The sequence below is a fragment of the Ursus maritimus genome, unplaced genomic scaffold (genome assembly GCF_017311325.1).
Source record: "Ursus maritimus isolate PB19 unplaced genomic scaffold, ASM1731132v1 scaffold_6, whole genome shotgun sequence".
Taxonomy (NCBI): domain Eukaryota; kingdom Metazoa; phylum Chordata; class Mammalia; order Carnivora; family Ursidae; genus Ursus; species Ursus maritimus.
In genome coordinates, this window is record NW_024426774.1 from 62,879,883 (window position 1) to 62,898,498 (window position 18,616).

The 18,616-nt window shown below is 38.0% G+C and overlaps 1 protein-coding gene across 2 annotated transcripts in view; it reads left to right on the forward strand.

Annotated features, from left to right (window-relative positions):
- The window catches only part of EFEMP1 (EGF containing fibulin extracellular matrix protein 1), a 60,930-nt gene extending 53,613 nt beyond the window's left edge, over nt 1–7,317 (forward strand). For both annotated transcript variants that reach the window (XM_040623464.1, XM_008699883.2), the window contains exons 9-11: nt 754–877; nt 962–1,157; nt 5,735–7,317. In XM_040623464.1, coding sequence (XP_040479398.1) covers nt 754–877; nt 962–1,157; nt 5,735–5,896 — 482 coding nt within the window. In that variant the 3' untranslated portion in view covers nt 5,897–7,317. The remainder of the gene's footprint in view (nt 1–753; nt 878–961; nt 1,158–5,734) is intronic.
- Nucleotides 7,318–18,616: the final 11,299 nt, after the last annotated feature.

Below are 18,616 nucleotides of genomic sequence, written 5' to 3' on the forward strand. Positions count from 1 at the left end.
CTTCTTCCACACTGTCTCTAAATAGCTATGCCACCCAAGGTGGAACAGATCTAGACAGATTCAGGTTGTATGGGGATCTGGGCTAAGTTTAATGTGCTTTTAGACACAAGACTGAGTAGGACCTGAGTTCATTGCATTTAATTGAGGACAGATGTAGCTGAGTCATTCCAGACAGATTAGTATGTGTCATTTTATGATATTTTTATCAAGCACCTATTGTTCATCTGTTAAATTCAAAGCCAAATGTTAGCCATTGACCATGCTTATATAAAAGTGAAAGACACCAATTCTTGCCCTCGGGGAGATTGTAATTTAGTTAAGAATATAGATACGGCAATAGTTAATTATAAAATAAAATGGAACTAAATAAGAGATGGATAAGTGCACTGGAAGATTAGAAGCAGAATAAATTCTGCCTAGAGGGTTTGAAGGCTGCAGGAAGGAAGAGGCATCTCAATTTGGCCTTGAAGTGTGCTGGTTAGACGGGATTTTCATGGTTGGGGTGTGGAGGGCCTTCTTGGCTAGGAAAGCAGCAAGCAAAACCAATGGAGAGGGCATTTGACTGACTCAGGAGCTTCCAAGAGAGGTAAAGCCTAGAGGTGTTGTTTTGGTAAGCAGGGGATGCGGGTGGAGACTTGATGCTCTGGAAGTGGATTACACTGTCCAGAGGAAGTGCAGCACAAAAAGTGAAGCTATGAAGTGTTATCACAATTTACCTAGGTGGGTAAATTCTTTGACCCTCTGCGTTTACAGATATAAATGAGTGTGAGACCACAAATGAATGTCGGGAAGATGAAATGTGTTGGAATTATCATGGCGGCTTCCGTTGTTACCCACGAAATCCTTGTCAAGATCCCTATGTTCTAACATCAGAGAAGTAAGAAAAATCAGAGCTTTTGAAAGTGAGAACCTTCTGGTCTTCCCACACTAAACTGGAAAATACTTTTGTTTTCCTCTGCAGCCGATGTGTTTGCCCAGTCGCAAATGCGGTGTGCCGAGAACTTCCCCAGTCTATAGTCTACAAGTACATGAGCATCCGATCCGATAGGTCTGTGCCATCAGACATCTTCCAGATACAGGCCACAACCATTTATGCCAACACCATCAATACTTTTCGGATTAAATCTGGAAATGAAAATGGAGAGTTCTACCTAAGGGTGAGTAGTACCCTGAGGGCAGCCATAGCTGTTGGGAGAGGTGCAAGGTTGCTGTGGTTTGGCAGTATTCACTTGGAAGAAAAGCTAACATTTAGTTTTTATGTGCAAGCATTGTGTAAGGTCTTCCTGTGTGCATTATCTCATTTAATCCTCTTGGTAACACTGTCAGATAGGTACTAAATATTTCATCTGCATTTTTACAGAACAGTGAGACTCAGATATAGTAGCTTCTCTAAAGTCACTCAGATACCAGGTTGAAGACTCTAATGGAGTTGTGTGTGACCAGCAAAACACAAGTCTACGCACACATACACACACAGAGCAAATAGATACCACAAATCAGTGATAGTTATTTAATTGTACATAGAAAAAATAATTCATGGAGAGCTTTTCAAAAACCATAAATTCCTTGTTGTTAAAAGATAATTTACATTCACACCAAAACTGAAACCTGGAAGTCCTTGAGCAATGACCCCAACCCCCTGCACCAAATGTGCCAGTAGTTGTACCCTTCTTGCAAACTTCTAGGCAGACAATGTGAGGTCACCTTTGTGTTTTCCATTTCTTTCATTGCCTATATGAAATCTTTCTCTGAATTCTGCCATTTCTTTCTTCATGGTTATCTTTCCTTCCCTGTACCCCTGCCTCTCTTCCTTTAAACCTTTAAACCCCTGCCTCTCTTCCTTAACTCTTAGTACCCCCTCATCCCTCCAAGGGCTTCCAAGCAGATCTCCCTGACTCCAGTGCCTCAGCCTTCCAGGCCCCAGGCAAAATCTCAGCAAGTTCATTTTAGGTGAAAATTCTGACATATTTTAAATACGGCTCACCACTTCATGTGCAAATGATGGCACCCCACCAAGCAGTTTGCAGGGTTCCGGTAACTGTTTCACGCTAAGGATGTTATTCATCCAGTTACAATTTTCTCAAAACTCCTTAGGGCACTCTTCATTTTAATCAAATTTTAAAGTCAATATTTCATTTTAAGAACATGAAAAGTAAATTGGGAAATTCATCCTTGTGGTAAAGTTTACAGATTTTTAATGTTTACGTGTTTATCCCGTTCTTTGATATATTAAGTTCCCTTCCAACTCCAGAATTATGTGATTCTGATTCTTTGCCAGTAAATTAGAAATGATTAATTTCTCATGACCAACTTCCGAAGAGAAAAATCCAACCCCAAATTTATTACTGTTCTTTTTTTCTAATAGCTAAGAATAAACTTCTTTAACATTTGATGCTTTAAATTTGAAATATACTAGATATTTGTAAGAAGCTCACTCTAAATGAATTTCACACAGTTCAGATAATACCAATTTAATAATTTTAGCCCAAACAAATAACATTATTTGTACCCATGGCAATAAAATAGGTTCATCTCAAAATCTTTTTTAAAAATAGTTTTCCACTTTGAACTTTTAGCTATAATTTAAGAAAATAATATTTCTAGCATAATCAGCAAACAGTTAAGCAAAGTTCCAGCATGTTATTTTCCTTGCAATAAACATAGCACTTTAAAAGTTTTATGATTCATATCAGTGCATTTATCAACTCGATATTTTCAAATATAAATTCTCACAGTGTTTTTCTTAAATAAAATCTTTTTTTTCCATGAATGATATAAAACATTGGCAATTTTGCTAATCCCAGAGTTAAATATTAAGTTATTTGAAACAAAAACTATTTGAAATAAAAAGTCATTTTAAGATTATTTCTTATCATGTAATTCAAGAATTAGTTGAGTTAAATCCTACAAAATTTCTCTCCTGAAAATCCACTTGTGTAGAGGGCATTTGATGCATAAGAATCAATCAGGCCTTAATTAAGCACCTATTATAGCTTAATTAAGCACCTTAATTAAGCACCTCAGCCCCATGCCAGGTGTGTGTAATACATACTTTCTTATTTTAAAGAGCTTTAAATATTACGTGGGGCAAAAGTTAACATATATGGGGGGAGGGAACAATTTTTTGTTTAATTCCATGGTCCAAGACATCAAAGAATTAATGTTGGCTGGAACAGTTAAAGAATGTTTCTTTATGGTCATGATACTGAACCTGATCTTTGAAGGATCTGCAGAATATAGGATTTTCATTAATTCTTTTTGGGAGAGTACTGAGAAAACCTTCTTCCTTAGAGAAGAAGACATACAATAAAGAAGTAGTACATAAAATTGAAGGTAGAATACCATCCTCCCCATCCATGCCACCCAGTATCTACGCCTTATTGAGCCTATTTTCTTCATAGCCCTTATCACCACTTTGCATAGTATTCATTGGTCTATGTGTGTGATCTACAGTGTGGGTGTAATGAGAGCAGACTTTACCTGTCTGTTCACTCTTCTATACTCAGCACAAGGAATATACTTAGCACCTAACAGGTGCTCAAAAAATATTTTTAAATGAATGAATTAATTCAGCTAGTGCCTTCGAGGTATTACTATTACCTTCAACGGTCAAGCATCATTCTGGGTCCTAGAGACACAACAGTGAATAAAACCAAGCCAATTCCTGACCCAGTGGAGCTCATGGTCAAGACATTGAGCAAATGCTCACAAGTATGCTGAATGTTATAATAGGGAGTTGCAAGTGCTCATGAGTGCCTACCAAACCAACCAGTAAGAAGATAGGAGTGTTCGGAAGCCTCTGAAAGAAGTGGAATTAAGCTGAAGACTAAAAATTAAAGACTAGCAAATAGAAGGAATAAAAAGCAGCCCATTTGGTCTGAAACTCCCAAGTGCTGCCAGTGGAGTGGCTTGAGAGGAGCCTGGAGAGATGAGCAGGGCCTAGACCACAGAATGCCTTACAGATCATTTTAAGGTTTCAGGTAGAGATGATGCTGTCAGACTTTCATGTTAAAAAATGATGCATGGCTGCACTGCAGAGCCTGGATCAGAGTGGGGCAAGAATAGAAATGAAGAGACCAGTTAATAGTTCAAGAGAATAGGGTGCTATGGTGGTAGCAGTGAGTCCAAAAACAGTGGACAGATTTATGAAGATATAGGAAGATCTACATGACTTGGTGAGTCATTTGCTATAGGGAGGTGGAGGGAGAGGAAGCACCAAAGATAACTTCCAAAGATAAGTTTCTGTCTTGAGCAACAGTAAATGGTGGTGGTGCCATTTATTAAGATAGGGAAGAAGGAGCCAGTGTAGAGAGGAAGGTTAGTTCAATCTGGACATCCTTTCAGTTTGGACCCTTCTTTTTCAGTAGGTGACGCACTTCCTATTCTTCTGAAACCACTGAGGCCAACGGACATGAATTACTTGAACTTCCCATTCACCCACTACAAATTTAGGTTCATGTGTCCTCCTTCATACCTTATCCCTTGAGTTTTCCAAAGATAAGTTTTAACTTCTGTCAATCAAGGCCAGTTCACCACCTGTATTCTTCTTTCCGTCTCCTCTAGAACCTTGTTCCATCAAACTCCCATCTGCCTCCTACATCTTCAGCTTGCCTCCATGTAGATGTTGCCCTCTCTCTGCTCTCCCTTCCCACCCAAGTTTCTTAAAACAGAGCCTATAAACACAGTCTCTTCATTCTCACTTCCTATCACCCTTCTATCTTCTTTTCCCATTACCCTACTGAAGTTGCTCTGAAAAAAGCCACCAATGACATCCATACTGCTAACTCCAGAGGGCATTTTTCAGTTCCAGTCTCCCTCAGCCTCACTACTCTATTGGATACTGCTGGCCATGCATCTGTTTCCCACTTAATCATCTGTTTCTTCTCAGCTTCCCTCAATAGCTTCTCTTCTGCCCACTCCTTAAATATTGGCCTCTCCCAGATCCATCCAGTCTTATCACATATACATTCACTCCCTTGGTTTACTGTCCACCTACTGAAGTGACTGCTAAATCCTAATCCACTGTCCCTACCCCTGCTTTCCTCTGGCATTCAGATTCACACATCTACTAACCTGCCCCTCCAACTCATCTTCCTCTCCTCTCCAGCACCCATCACATTCTTCAGCAAAATGAAACTGCATCCAGTTCTCCTGAATATACTTCTTTGCAAAACTTCCAATTATCTGTGGTGACTCCCCTCAATGCTTCAAGTTCCCTCCTCTTTTTCCCCATATTTTTCACCTTTATGTATCTTCATACATAACCTACATAACCTCATATATCTTAGCATTTGCTATGTTCTATTGAAATTAACTATTTACATGTCTTTTTGTCAAATGTAAACAAATGCATGATGCTAAGAAGTGAAAGATGATAACTTTGTTTACCAGTTCAAAAATTATCACATTCTTACCTGAACTACAGTTTCTATAAAAGCTAGTATTACTCAGTGAAAGTGAAGAGAAACATTAACAGAGAGGAATGAACAGAAAACACAAAACTACCAAAAAAGCAGGTCCCTGTAACTTGGAAAATTAAACCTCTAATGACTATGTGTGGACAAGGGGAAAAGAACCAAGAAAGGTTGAAACCAAGAAGGAATTAAGTAGTGAGTTTTGTCCTACCATCAAAATTCTTCCCCTAATTCTTAAAGGACTAGGTATAATCACAAATAATAGAAACTCCAATTTAAGAAAAATTTTTCTCTCCCTCCCTCTTTTTCTTGTATTTTAGCAAACAAGTCCTGTAAGTGCAATGCTTGTGCTGGTGAAGTCGCTATCAGGACCAAGAGAATATATCGTGGACCTGGAGATGCTAACAGTCAACAGTATAGGAACCTTCCGCACAAGCTCAGTGTTAAGATTGACAATAATAGTGGGGCCATTTGCATTTTAGTCTTTTAAAAGAGTCCACTATAGGCATTTAAATCAGCCAAAGAATATTGTTACCATAAAGCACTATTTTATTTATAGACATATCTAGTACATCTACATCTATATGCTGTACACTCACAAATAATTCAAACAATTACACCATGGTATAAAGTGGGCATTTAATCTGTAAAGATTCAAAGTTTGTCTTTATTACTGTATGTAAATTAGACATTAATCTACTAAACTTATCTTCTTCAAGAGAGCTAAGCATACTCTATCCAATGAAACTTGGATTCTTTTCTGTAAAAGTGGGACGAAGCAATGATTATCTTCTGTGGTGCTTAAGGAAACTTACTACAGCTCCACTGACAGTCTCATTAGGAGGCAACCATCATAACATGAACAGCATGCAAGTTCAAAAGAATGAATTTTTTAACTGCTTTGTAAGAAAATGGAAAAAGTCAATAAAGATATATTTCTTTAGAAAATGAGGATCTACCATATTTGTGTTGGTTTTATTTTCATTATCACTCTAAACACAGTTGTTTATTACTTAGTAATAAACAATTATTGTATATCATGCTGGTTTCTGTTGAATATTTTAAATTTTGTCAGAAATTTTTTATTATGAATGTAAACAAAAAGTAAGCAAAATTCCCAAAGTGAATAAGTTATCCACTGAACGATTATTATATTGAGAAATCTACAAAGAGGGATGAGAAAACAAATTCTTTTTAAACTATATTGGAGTTGACCTGAAGAAGCAAATTCTGTGTATTCGTCAGTTCAAGCTGCTATAATAAAATACTATAGACTGGGTGGCTTATAAATGACAGAAATTTATTTCTCACAGCCTGGATGCTGGAAGTCTAAGATCAAAGTGCCAACATGGTCAAGTGTGGGGAGAGCTGTCCTCTGCGTTGCAGACTTGTATCTTCACATGGTAGAAAGAGAGCAAGAGAGTTCTCTCAGAGGTCCCTTTTATAAAGGCACTAATATCACTTATGAGGGCTCCACCCTTATGACCTAATTACCTCTCAAAGGCCTCCACTCATACGCTATCACATTGGAAGTTAGGATTCCAACATTTGGGGAGGACACAAACATTCAATCTATAACACTCGGTAAATGTAAGAATATCCCTGAATTCAGGTCTTTCACAAGATGTAGAATAAAATGAAGAAAAGGTATTGTACCGAGGAAGCTTTAGCTTCTGAATAAAATTAAAACTCGACTGAAGTTTCTCATCTTTATATCTGATGGTCATAGAGGAAGAAAATGAGAATGGTTCTTATTCTTGGCATCCAGAGTGATCGGGAACTAAAGCAAATTGCCCTCCCTCTGAATTCAAAGAAAAGGTTTTATGTTTAATTTGTTTAAAGTGTAACTGCTTCACTTTGATGTATCATATTTTTGAATAAAGATAAATATTCTTTTAGAGGATCACTCTATCTTTGGAGGTTTTTTTAAGTGTAACCAGTAAGAGTCAATATAATTTTGTCCAGGAAAAAAATGCGTTATAGCTGCCGAAGCAAGAACGACCACTTGATTTTTTTCTAATAGGTAATCTAGGAGATAAGGAAACAAAAAGTCTGCTAAAATGATGCCACAAGAAGGTGTGCATCTGATTTTCTCTTACATCCAGTTTCAAAACACATATGAATAACCTCTGACACCCAGGCAACCTCGACCCTGAAACAGGTGTTTCTCAGAGTTGACTAAATGTGCAGTAATTGTCAAAAATAAAGTTCATCAAGAAATCAAGAAACAAAACACAAACTTCTTGTGTGAGCAGAGAATGGGCTTTTGTTAAAGGGGCATAGAAACAGTGAGGAGAGAACAGGTCTAACCAAGAGCCACACAAGGAAGCAGAATAAACCGCCAGCCACAACACAGCAGGACTGTTGAGTGCGTTCCTGTCACTCCATCCACATGATTACTTGCAATCCAGGTAAATTAAGGCTTGATCTAAACTTTTCTGTTTTTAATCAGTCTTTTGATTTTTCTACATATAGACACAGTCCTCAAGTCAATGATGGGAATGGTGAGAGTTTAAAAAGACAGTCTAAGACCTTCTTCCAACAGATTTTTCACTCTTAAATAAGATGGCAGCATCTATAACTCTGCAGAAGATTACAGAAGAAGAAACAGAAATTTCTCTGAAACATTTATATATAAACCATGGCCCTCCATCCCCACCTCTAAGCATACATATATTATTATATAATTACATATTATTATTATATAATTATATGTTATATATTATAGAATAATATATTTTATGTCACATGTAAATATATAAATTAGTATTTCTGTATTACATAATTAATATATAAAACATTATAACATATAACAATTTATGAACTACATTTTTATAATAATAATAAAATAATCATATATATGTACATACATATCTGGGATATATAGAAATCATTAAATGCAGGGGCGCCTGCATGGGGCAGTCGGTTAAGCATCCAACTCTTGGTTTCAGCTCAGGTCATGATCTCAGGGTTGTGAGATTGAGTCCTGCGTCAGGCTCAATGCTCAGGATGGAGTGTGCTAAGACTGTCCCTCTCTCTCCCTCTGCCCCTCCTCCCTTTCTAAAATAACTAAATAAATCATAAAAAGGAAAGAAAAGAAAAGAAATCATTAACTATATGCGAGATGGCTGCCCTTTCATCCCAAAGCCTAGCCCTATTCACAAGTCATAGACAGATGGAAAGGGTTGATATAATGAAATGTCACTGATCACTGATGTGATTCCTTTTTTATTAATTGTAAAATACAATTCATTTTATTTTTTTATTTATTTGACAGAGAGAGACAGCCAGTGGGAGGGGGAACACAAGCAGGGGGAGTGGGAGAGGAAGAAACAGGCTCCCAGCGGAAGACCCTGATGTGGGGCTCAATCCCAGAACGCCGGGATCATGCCCTGAGCCGAAGGCAGACACTTAATGACTGCGCCACCCAGGCACCCCAAAATACAATTCATTTTAAAGTGCACAACTAAGTGGCATTTAGTACATTACAATGTTATGCAAATATCAACACTATCTAGTCCCATATCCATTATAAACCCCATAATATCCATTAGCAGTAATACCTCATTCCCCAACCCATAAACTGTGGTAGGAGTTACCACTAACCTAGCTTCTGTCTCTGGATTTGCCTGTTCTGGACATTTCATATAAATAGAATCATACAATAGGCACCCTTTTGTGTCTGGCTTCTTTCATTTAGCATGATATTTTCAAGGTTCAGCCATGTTGTAGCATGTATCAGTACTTTGTTCTTTTTTATGACTGAATAATATTCCATAGTGTAGACATATCACACTTTATCCATTTGATGCTGGCAGGCTGGGTCCAAGGGACCAGAAGGGGTCCTATAGGACCAGCCAAGAGGGTGCTTGGCTTTGTGCAGGATGGAAATCAAAGGTGAGCCAGCAGAGGGTGAGAGCAGAAGACAGAGCAGATACAGATGGAATGTCTGGGAGACTCAGAAAGGAAAGGAGAGAGTGGTCTTTGCTTGGGGTTTAGAGATTTTTACTGAAGATTGTGGTTTGGTGTATGTGTCTTCTCAGGCAGCCAGGAACCAGTTAGAACAAAGACAAGGACCGAGGTGTTATTCCTTGGAACAGAGGGTCATGTCTTCGGGATGTCTAGCTCTAATGGTGGTCTGGAATATGCATATGATGGTTTCGTTTGGTCATTCTCACTTTGTCCTTCTTTAAATGTTACCTATTCTAAAGAAATCATTAACTCCTTGTTCCTTACAAGGACATACACTACTGGCATTCTGAGGCATGTGTAAAGTGGGGGTACAGGTCCTAGCAAGAATAAAAGCAGGAAAAGGAGTAAAAAGCAGATTTTTATGGAGTCCTTAAGTTTCCCTGTCTCACATTCATCAGTTGATGGACATAAATTGATATGTTGTTTCCACCTGCAATTCCTTTTTGTCTTACCTACAAAAAGGAAACTAATTCCTAGATGATTCATCCATTAATTTCATGGCCTAAATCACTCATTTTTAGTTTCATTTTTAACTAAAAAAAAAATAGCAAGTGAAAAAAAATATATTTTTCATTCACAGAAGCAAAATCCTGGAAAGAGCTTTGGAAAGCTAACACATGAGTTCCCTTACAGGTACAACCATTCTCAGTAAACTTAAAAATCTCCTGTTCTCTTTTTAATGTAATTTGAAATTCAAAATAAAGTAAACATCTTCACTAAAAACAAACCAAAGCAGTAAGACAAAGACCTGCTTTGTTTTCAAACTACACATGACTCCCTCCTCCTCTTCTCTGAGAATCACTGATTTAAACCAGTTCCCATAGATGGGAATAACAAGACAAATTCATCTCAGAATCATTATTATTCAGCAGCAAACATTTATTGAGCAACTTATATAGTAATCCCCTCCAACACTGAAGAGTGTGATGTAGTATAAAAGAACCAGTTCTAACATTAACCACTTGTGAGACGTAGCTTTTGGGGCCCTTGCTTTCTTTATCCATAAAACTGAGATATTGAAACAAGGAGCTTTTCCAAATTTAACAACTGTAACTAATCCCTACCCCTGGGCCACATTGAGAGATAAGGTAGCTCGATTTGCCAAATTTTTTAAAGCATCTGAGCATTCTTTGTATGTAGTGGCTATTGGGAAGCATTGGACATGGATAAAAGGGAAAATTCATAGGGCCTTCCCCAAAATAGGTCTTCACACTGTGGGTTCACTATTGGGGCCAAGGACCAATTTAGCTATAAATTTTTAAATTACAATTCAAAATATATTTTTTGCCATTCAATCTGGTTAATTATGCATGTTTTTGCTCCTTTTCACTGATACTGGACTAAATACTCATGTTAAGTTAAAAGTCATTTTGCCTTGTTTCACCAGTGAAAGAAGTCCAGCCATGGGTTCCCACACTTCCAAACATGCTTCCAGGGAAATATCTACATTCTTAGTAAGTCTCAGTAATGAGGCCACAAGAAGTTGTTTCCATCATTTCACCATTCTGTTACCATACCTGGGCTCAGAGACGTCCATGCTCTCTAACTGAACAGTTACATTCTGACAGTGATTAGGAAAGACCTCTTGGTTGTTAAGACCGCCCCAAAAAAGAATAAGTTCCCTTCAGCTGCCAAATTTCCCTCTTAACTGGTTTCTTTAACTTGCAATCTCCACCCCCTCCAATAAAATCTCTTATTACATGCACTTCTTTTTAATAATAATATTAACAACAACAACAATAACAGGATTCTAAATTTAGATGCCACCTAGTCAGCTTATCTTATTTTTAAGACTCGCTCAAGGTCACAGTTTGTTAAGCAACAGCATAGTGCCTAGAATGCAGGTCTTCTGATTTAGATTAGGCTCTTTTCATTGGCCATACTCCGAATTTCAACACCAACAAGCAATCCCTTTCTTTCCTGCAAAGCATCCACCCCAAATTGTGGACCAGCTTTGCTGATTGCCATGATCAGTTGTCACCACTGCTGTTATATGCAATTGTGTTGAAATAGCACAGATACCAACCTGATTCTGATTTACTTCTGAAACTTTAGCTGATTTGTTCTCTTTAAAAACTCCAGAGAGGCAGAAGTCATCATGTTACACAAAATACTCCTAAACTCTAGAAATTCAAAGTCAAGAACCAATCATGTAGACCTTACCATACTGGATAGGACAGCAATTCCCAAAAAGATAAAGTCTATTACTAAAGATCCAGATGTAGCTCTCTACATGGGGGAGATTTGAGAGCAACAGTGGTGAAGAGGGAATGAGGCTAACACTCTCCTGGTTCAGAAGCTGGGCCAAAAAGCTTACAGAGTCTTTTCTTCCAAAAGATTAGTGTAAAGTAGAGGGCTAATGTAAAGATTACTGCCATTCCTTGACATTGGTTAATACTCATTAGGTGATTTTTGAAGGAACAAACGATGAACATCATCACCCAGAATAAGATAAGATGCCTCATTTTATTAACAACTCAGTCCTCAGTGGGGCTTTTAGTTCTTTCACAATATGTTTAAGTAAAAATGGCAAAAACAAGTAGGGCTTTTAAAACTGTAATTTAAAAATATAAATATTGAAGGGTAGAAATCATTTGGAAACCGATCCCCACATCTAATAAACATAGTCATCTCTACCACTCTGCCCCTACAAGGGAGATGTTTTAGTGAATCCAAATGATGGAAATAGAAAGATTGTTCAGTATCCTAAGACCACCTGAACACAGCCCAGTGGGATTATTATTTTTGGGGAAGCTTCACAAATACAAGTTTATTGTTGAATCCTGTTTCCATGACTCCAAGCAGTTGCTTATGTTTTGAATAGCCGTGTATGCTTCTAACTTTCTAACTCTGCTTTTGAAATATAGAACAGCTGCTAGGCTGCTCATATGGTATGCATAAGAAGCCCACAAGGGACAAAACCTTCCATTAATATGTCGAATTATTTTTAACAGACTTATATTTCTATCCCGAATCATCATCTCAGAAAGATGGCATGTTTCCATCCTCCCAGCTGGGGGGAGCACCTGCAAAATACAAACCCAAACTGTGACACATCTGGTACCAAAAAACCAATCTTGTTTCATCTGGCCAGCAGACTAAAATATCAAGATCGTTGAACAGAAACAAGGCAAAAAGTTAACTGCCTCTTATATGTAGTCAACACAGATGTCTAGTTAAGCTGTTTATATTGTAAACGCATGTGTATGTTAACGGAGCACAGACCCCTTTAATAAGCCAGAGTCGGAATACAAACGCAAGAGAATTTTAAAGACCTGAATGCAATAATTCAGTTCTTTTTTATCTTCCCATAGAAACTAAATTAGTTTCTGCAGAATCTCAGCATTAAACAGATGCATATAACACAAATAAATAATTTTGTTGAGTTTTCTTGGTATCTCCTAATTGTTTATTTCCTTTAAAAACTGTATTCCATGTTTTTGTATTTTAATATTGAGATTACATTTCTTTCTTTAAGTGGTAAATTACTTGCCTGTGACTTAAACCAGGTGTCTCGGTTTGTGTTGCCTCAAAAGCAGACCCTGACACAAGAAATGAGTGAGGGTAGTTTGAGAGTTTAACTCAGAAAGAACAGGCAAGGAAGTGGGGAAAATCAGTCAGGGAGAGGAGAGATGCCAATAAATGAGTTAATGAGTAGATCACTACTATGGGCAACTGGTACACATTTCCTCTAGGGAGCCTCTGAGAAATCTCGTGGAACTCACCTCAAAAGCATCCCACCAGAAGCTGCCTCGGCTGGGCCATTTATCTACCAACATCCAACTCTGTTGTGGGGGTTGCCCCTAGGGGCACTAACACCACACCCACTTATGACTGCCTGCAGAAGGGGGAGCTCCTTAGCCCTGGAGAAAGCCCTCAGGCAGACGGGAAAACAGAGGCATGATGTTGGATGTTGTCAATGAGCTAGAAATTTCTACTGCAGCCCCAGTAAATTCAAGTGGCTGAAAGGAATTGAAGGAGGCATGAAAATCTGCTAACCGAGGTCAATTCATTGCGTGGTGATGAGTCTGACACCTGAAGCACGTGTAACTGGCCTAATGGCTTCAAATCACATAAACCTCTTCCCTGACTTTTTTTCTGTTGGTTCTCCATCTTTTTTTCCTTCTTACTCTATCTTTCTCTTCTTCTACTCTAGTTTTCTTCTTCTCCAAGTATCATTTACCTCACAATTAGGGACCAACCACATCCAAGACACATGGTTCTGAATTAGATGCAAAGACACATAAGATATTATGTAAAGTGGTATAATATAGTTAACACCATGAGCCTATGAGATTCCAAAGCACATCACAAGTCCAATTACAGACTATTGTATAAAACTGGTTGCCCTTTGGGGTGCTGGGTTAAGCATCTGCCTTCAGCTCTGGTCATGATCCCAGGGTCCTGGGATCGAGTTCCGCATCAGGCTCCCTGCTCGGGAGGGGGGGGGCTGCTTCTTCCTCTCACTCTGACTGCTGTTCCCCCTGCTTGTGCACTCTCTCTGTCAAATAAATAAATAAAATCTTCAAAAAAAAAAAAAAACACCAAAACTGGCTGCCCTTCAAAGGTGAATTTTCAGAGAAGCTAATGAAACTAAATCTTCAAGACCCATCCCATACACCAGTCTCTTCCAAGGTCCTGAAGGGACCCTAGTAATGTGTTTACATGGTCATATTTTTGTAAAATTTGCAAAAGTTATACATTTTAGCTGAATTGATTAGGACTGCTCTTTCTGTTTATCCCCTGCCCCCCAGCCCCCCACCGCCTGTCCATCCTCCCTTGTCACATCATATTTCCCTTCATGTTGGATGGCACTGGAGTGGTCACAAGCATTTTTGGGAATCCAACCTGGGAAAATTAAGTTAGGAAGGTGCATTTGGTTTGAGTTTAGTGGGATATATATATCTATACAATTCACAGTCACTTCTATATATGGTTAATTTCAGCTCCTGTCTGGTTCTAGAAATATTCCTACTACCCTCTGTGTTGACAACATGCACAAAGGTTCAAGGCCAAGGGTCCTATCACAATACAATGTGTCCTATAGCATCCAGAACCAGAGTAGGTAATAGAAGAAGAACAAGTTTTGATAGACTGGAAGAGGGCCAGAATGGATGCACGTTAGAAAGTTATGCCAGCAGCCCAAAAAAAGATGTCTTCACTTGGACAAAGTGTTGTTGGAAAGCATGAAGAGAAGGGAAAAATGCATTACACATAGGAGAAAAAATAAAGAATTCAATGATGGCTTGGACATGGACAGTGAGAGAGTCTAAGTTTCTGGCTCCCATAACCTGATAGGCAGGCAACTGTTTCCAAGCACAGATTCAGAAATCTAAACTCCTTTCATTTGGGGGCTCTATCATCTTCAAATGGCTTCCAAGGTCACTGTGCTGATCTATCATCTACATCAAGAGATGGATCAATGATGGATGGAATGTTAGAACTTTTTATGGGGCAGGCCTAAAAGTGGCTTCCATCACCATGCTCATCTTCCTTTGGAAAGTTGGGAAATAGAGTCTAGCTGTGGGTCCAGGAAGATGAGAAAATGGGTTTGGTCACTAACTAGTGGTTTCTGCCTCAGTGGGGAAGCTAGCAAAGAGTATATTCTTTATTCTAGGAATGGGAGTGTTCCACTGGAACAGAGAATAATTTTCTTTTCTTCTTCTTTTTTTTGGGGGGGGAGCATGCTAGCAGAGTGGGGGGCAGGGGAAAAGAAGGGTCACAGAGAGAGAGGGAGAGAGAGAATCTTAAGCAGGCTCCATGCTTAGTGTGGAGTGGGGCTCAATCTCACGACCCTGAGATCATGACCTGAGCAGAAACCAAGAGTCAGACACTTAGACTGAGCCACCCAGGCATCCCTGTTACCTCCTTTTGCACAAGTGGAAACTGAGAATTGCGAGGTTAGGTTACTTGTCCAAAGTCTCATGACTTGTATAAGGCAAAGTCAGACCATAAACTCAGGCAGGCTGATTCAAATTTGCCATGCTACTTCTCTCTAGATCAGTTCTTCTCAGACGGTTTCTAAGCTTTTCTTTTTAAGGATATCTAAGAAATTGTACAAAAGTAATAACTACCGTATTTAAATATGCCCACCCCCCAGCCATTTACCTGTCATCTTACTAAATACTGCACATATTTCCTAAAGTGCATACAGAAAATATAATTCTTACAAATGTAATAGCCTGCATGGAATTAGCTCCACTTGCATATTTTACATCATCTTTCGAGTCACATTTTCTCGCTTTGCCCCCAATTACATCTATCTTTCTTTTTTTCTCTTCAAATTTTTATTTAAATTCTAGTTATTATCCTTCTAATACACAGTGTAGGTAGATGTTTGGAGTGGCAAAGACCTTCCCCAGACCATCTATTAATTAATGCTCTTGAGGTAGATCCCCTCCCCCCTTAAATTTTCTTTGGAATGAAATTAATATTGCATGTTAGTTCCTTCCTTCCCACACTTTCTCTAACTTAAAATTGAATTCTTTGAGATCAAGATTTTTTTGTGTGTGGCTTTAATATTAGCTTCACATGCCCTTGCATAAGCCCAACAATTGCTTGTTGACCCATTTTAACCTCTTTTGAGTGTCATCTTCAAAGTGTACCTGTCTTTGACAATGAAAGAGACCTCCCTATTGTCCTACACCATATTTAGCATGGAGCTAAATGGCTTTCAGACGGAGAGTTGACCGATGAAGGAGACAGAGTAAGCTGTAAGTAGATGCAGCAAAAGCTGCTGGAGCAGTTTGGATTCAAACATTTTAAGTGAGGTTCGGGAGTAAGGATTCAGGTGTTGGGCAGTTCACATTAATTTCCTAAAATGGGATTTAGGCTAGTACCTCAGTTGAAAATCTAAGGCATGCCTTTAAACATCTCCAAGGTATAGCTTAGTGTCAGCAAATCTGTGTTAGCCTTTTCCAAGAAAGGCATTTTTTTAATGCCTAAGTTATTTAAAGAGTAATAATGAGAGCTAACATTTACTAAGTACCTATTATACACCATAAACTGTGGCCTCATGCTGTGCTAGACATTTGATGTGCTTTACAAATACTACCTCATTTTATGATATGGGCATTTCCATCCCATTTGAAAGAGGAAGAGATTGAGCCTCAGAGAAATAAGAAACAGATGTCATACAAGTAGAAATTTGGTAGAGCAAGGTCTACAACCCAGGTCAATTTGACTCCAAAGCCTGTAGTCCTAAACACCTCATTACTGATCAGTGGCTAATTCTGTGTAGCCATTTGTATTTTCTGTGCTTCTTTTTAAAAAAACCTGTCAGTAAGCCAAAAACCATGTCTACCAGGGATGAGACTAGTAGATACCATGAATAAGCAAACTGCATCAAGATCTTTGGTGCCTATTAAAGGAATATTACTAATAACAAATTATTACGTATTTGAAAGTTATTAAGAGAATAGATCTTAAAAGTTCGCACTGCAAAAGAAAAAAATCTGTAAGTGTGTATGGTGATGGATGTTAACCAGATTTCTTGTGATCATTTTGCAATATACACCATCATCAAATCATTATGCTGTACACCTGAAATCAATATAATTCTATATGTCAATTTTACTTCGATAAAAAAATACTATTTATGAGAGTTAATTTGGAAAATGAGGATGTCTTAATACCCTTAAAATCACACCATGGGTCTGGAGATGACTCTTCCACATCTCTAGCCAAGGTAAATAGGGAGGAAATGAAAAGTTCCTAAAAGGGATGTCTAAGATAGCTGTGAAAATTAGTCTGGATTTACTAAGGATCTAAATGGAGTAAGTAAGGCATTAAACAAATAAGATTTCTAATTAAAATTGAAAACACAACACACACAACTCTTATATGATTCTTCTTTGGATCACTGAAATGTACCCCTTTTAGAACAAGTGTCTAAAGGACACCATTAAATATATAAGTATAAAAAAATCTTTAGAGTGCAGTAAACATTTCTGTGGACTAAAGAATAAAATCAATTGTGAAAAGTTGAACAATGAACAAAAAGAGTAAATACTCCTTTGTTTCTCAGAGATTAATGTAGAGCTGTTGAATATCAGTTGCAACTTAATGTGCTCAGGTGCTTTGTTTTTTAATTGCTCAAGATTTGACGTGTTTTCTTCTGTTGAGTGAAAGTTCACGCAATTAGCTGTACAAAAAGCTACAGACAACGTCTGGGTTACTTTACCTTAACAGAAGTAATTGTTCGCATATCAATGGCATACTCTCCATCATTTGTTCTAAATCTAGTAGGCCATTCCAAAAGTAACCATGTGGCTTCAGCAAACATCATTCACTTCCTGCTCAAAAAAAAAAAAAAAAAAAAAAAGAGTTAATACCTTCAGCAGTAATTCTCATTCTTTCCCCAAGAGATGTTTCAAACACTCTGTGCTGAAATTATGCAAAGAAAATAGGAAATAAGTGATTCTGTGAATGTCACAAAATGGCAATGTGGGAGTCTCATAGCAGCCCTTGATCACCTTGGAAGAAGGTGAAATCTTTAAACACCTGCTCATAGACACCAAATAAATTTCTGTTTTGTTTTATTTTTTAATGGTCCAAGTGCCAATCTGAAGATTCCATTTTGAAGTTATACCATTGATATCAAGATATCCTTTTTATCAAGCAAAGAAAGACAATTATATGGTTTCACTTATTTATGGAACATAAGAAATAGGAAGATTGGTAGGAGAAGAAAAGGAAGAAGAAAAGGGGGTAAACAGAAGGGGGAAGGAAACATGAGAGACTATGGACTCTGGGAAAAAAACTGAGGGCTTCAGAGAGGAGGGGGGAAATGGGTTAGGCTGGTGATGCGTATTAAGGAGGGCACGTATTGCATGGTGCACTGGGTGTTATTCGCAAGTAATATATCATGGAACTTTAAAAAAATAAATAAATTTTAAAAAAAGATATCCTTTTTATTCTATGAGTGTACTTAGAAGAGGGTGTGGCAAGTTTCGATGTCAAATAAATCGAAGTAGAAGATAAATAAAAAACAAGAAATGAAAAATGATGTAATACAAAGCTATTTAGCTCTGCCAGATGCTTCTGTAACAAACAAGGGATCCCAGCAAGTCAAATGCATGCCCTATTGTCTTCCCAATAGCTTCAGTAACAAGCTATTTGATATGGAAGCAAACTTGGGCCCCAGCTCTTGACAGTTTTATAGCCCTTGGTCAAAGTTTTCAACAGTGTTTGGGGCAGGCGTGACTAGGCAGCTAGATTACACATACTGA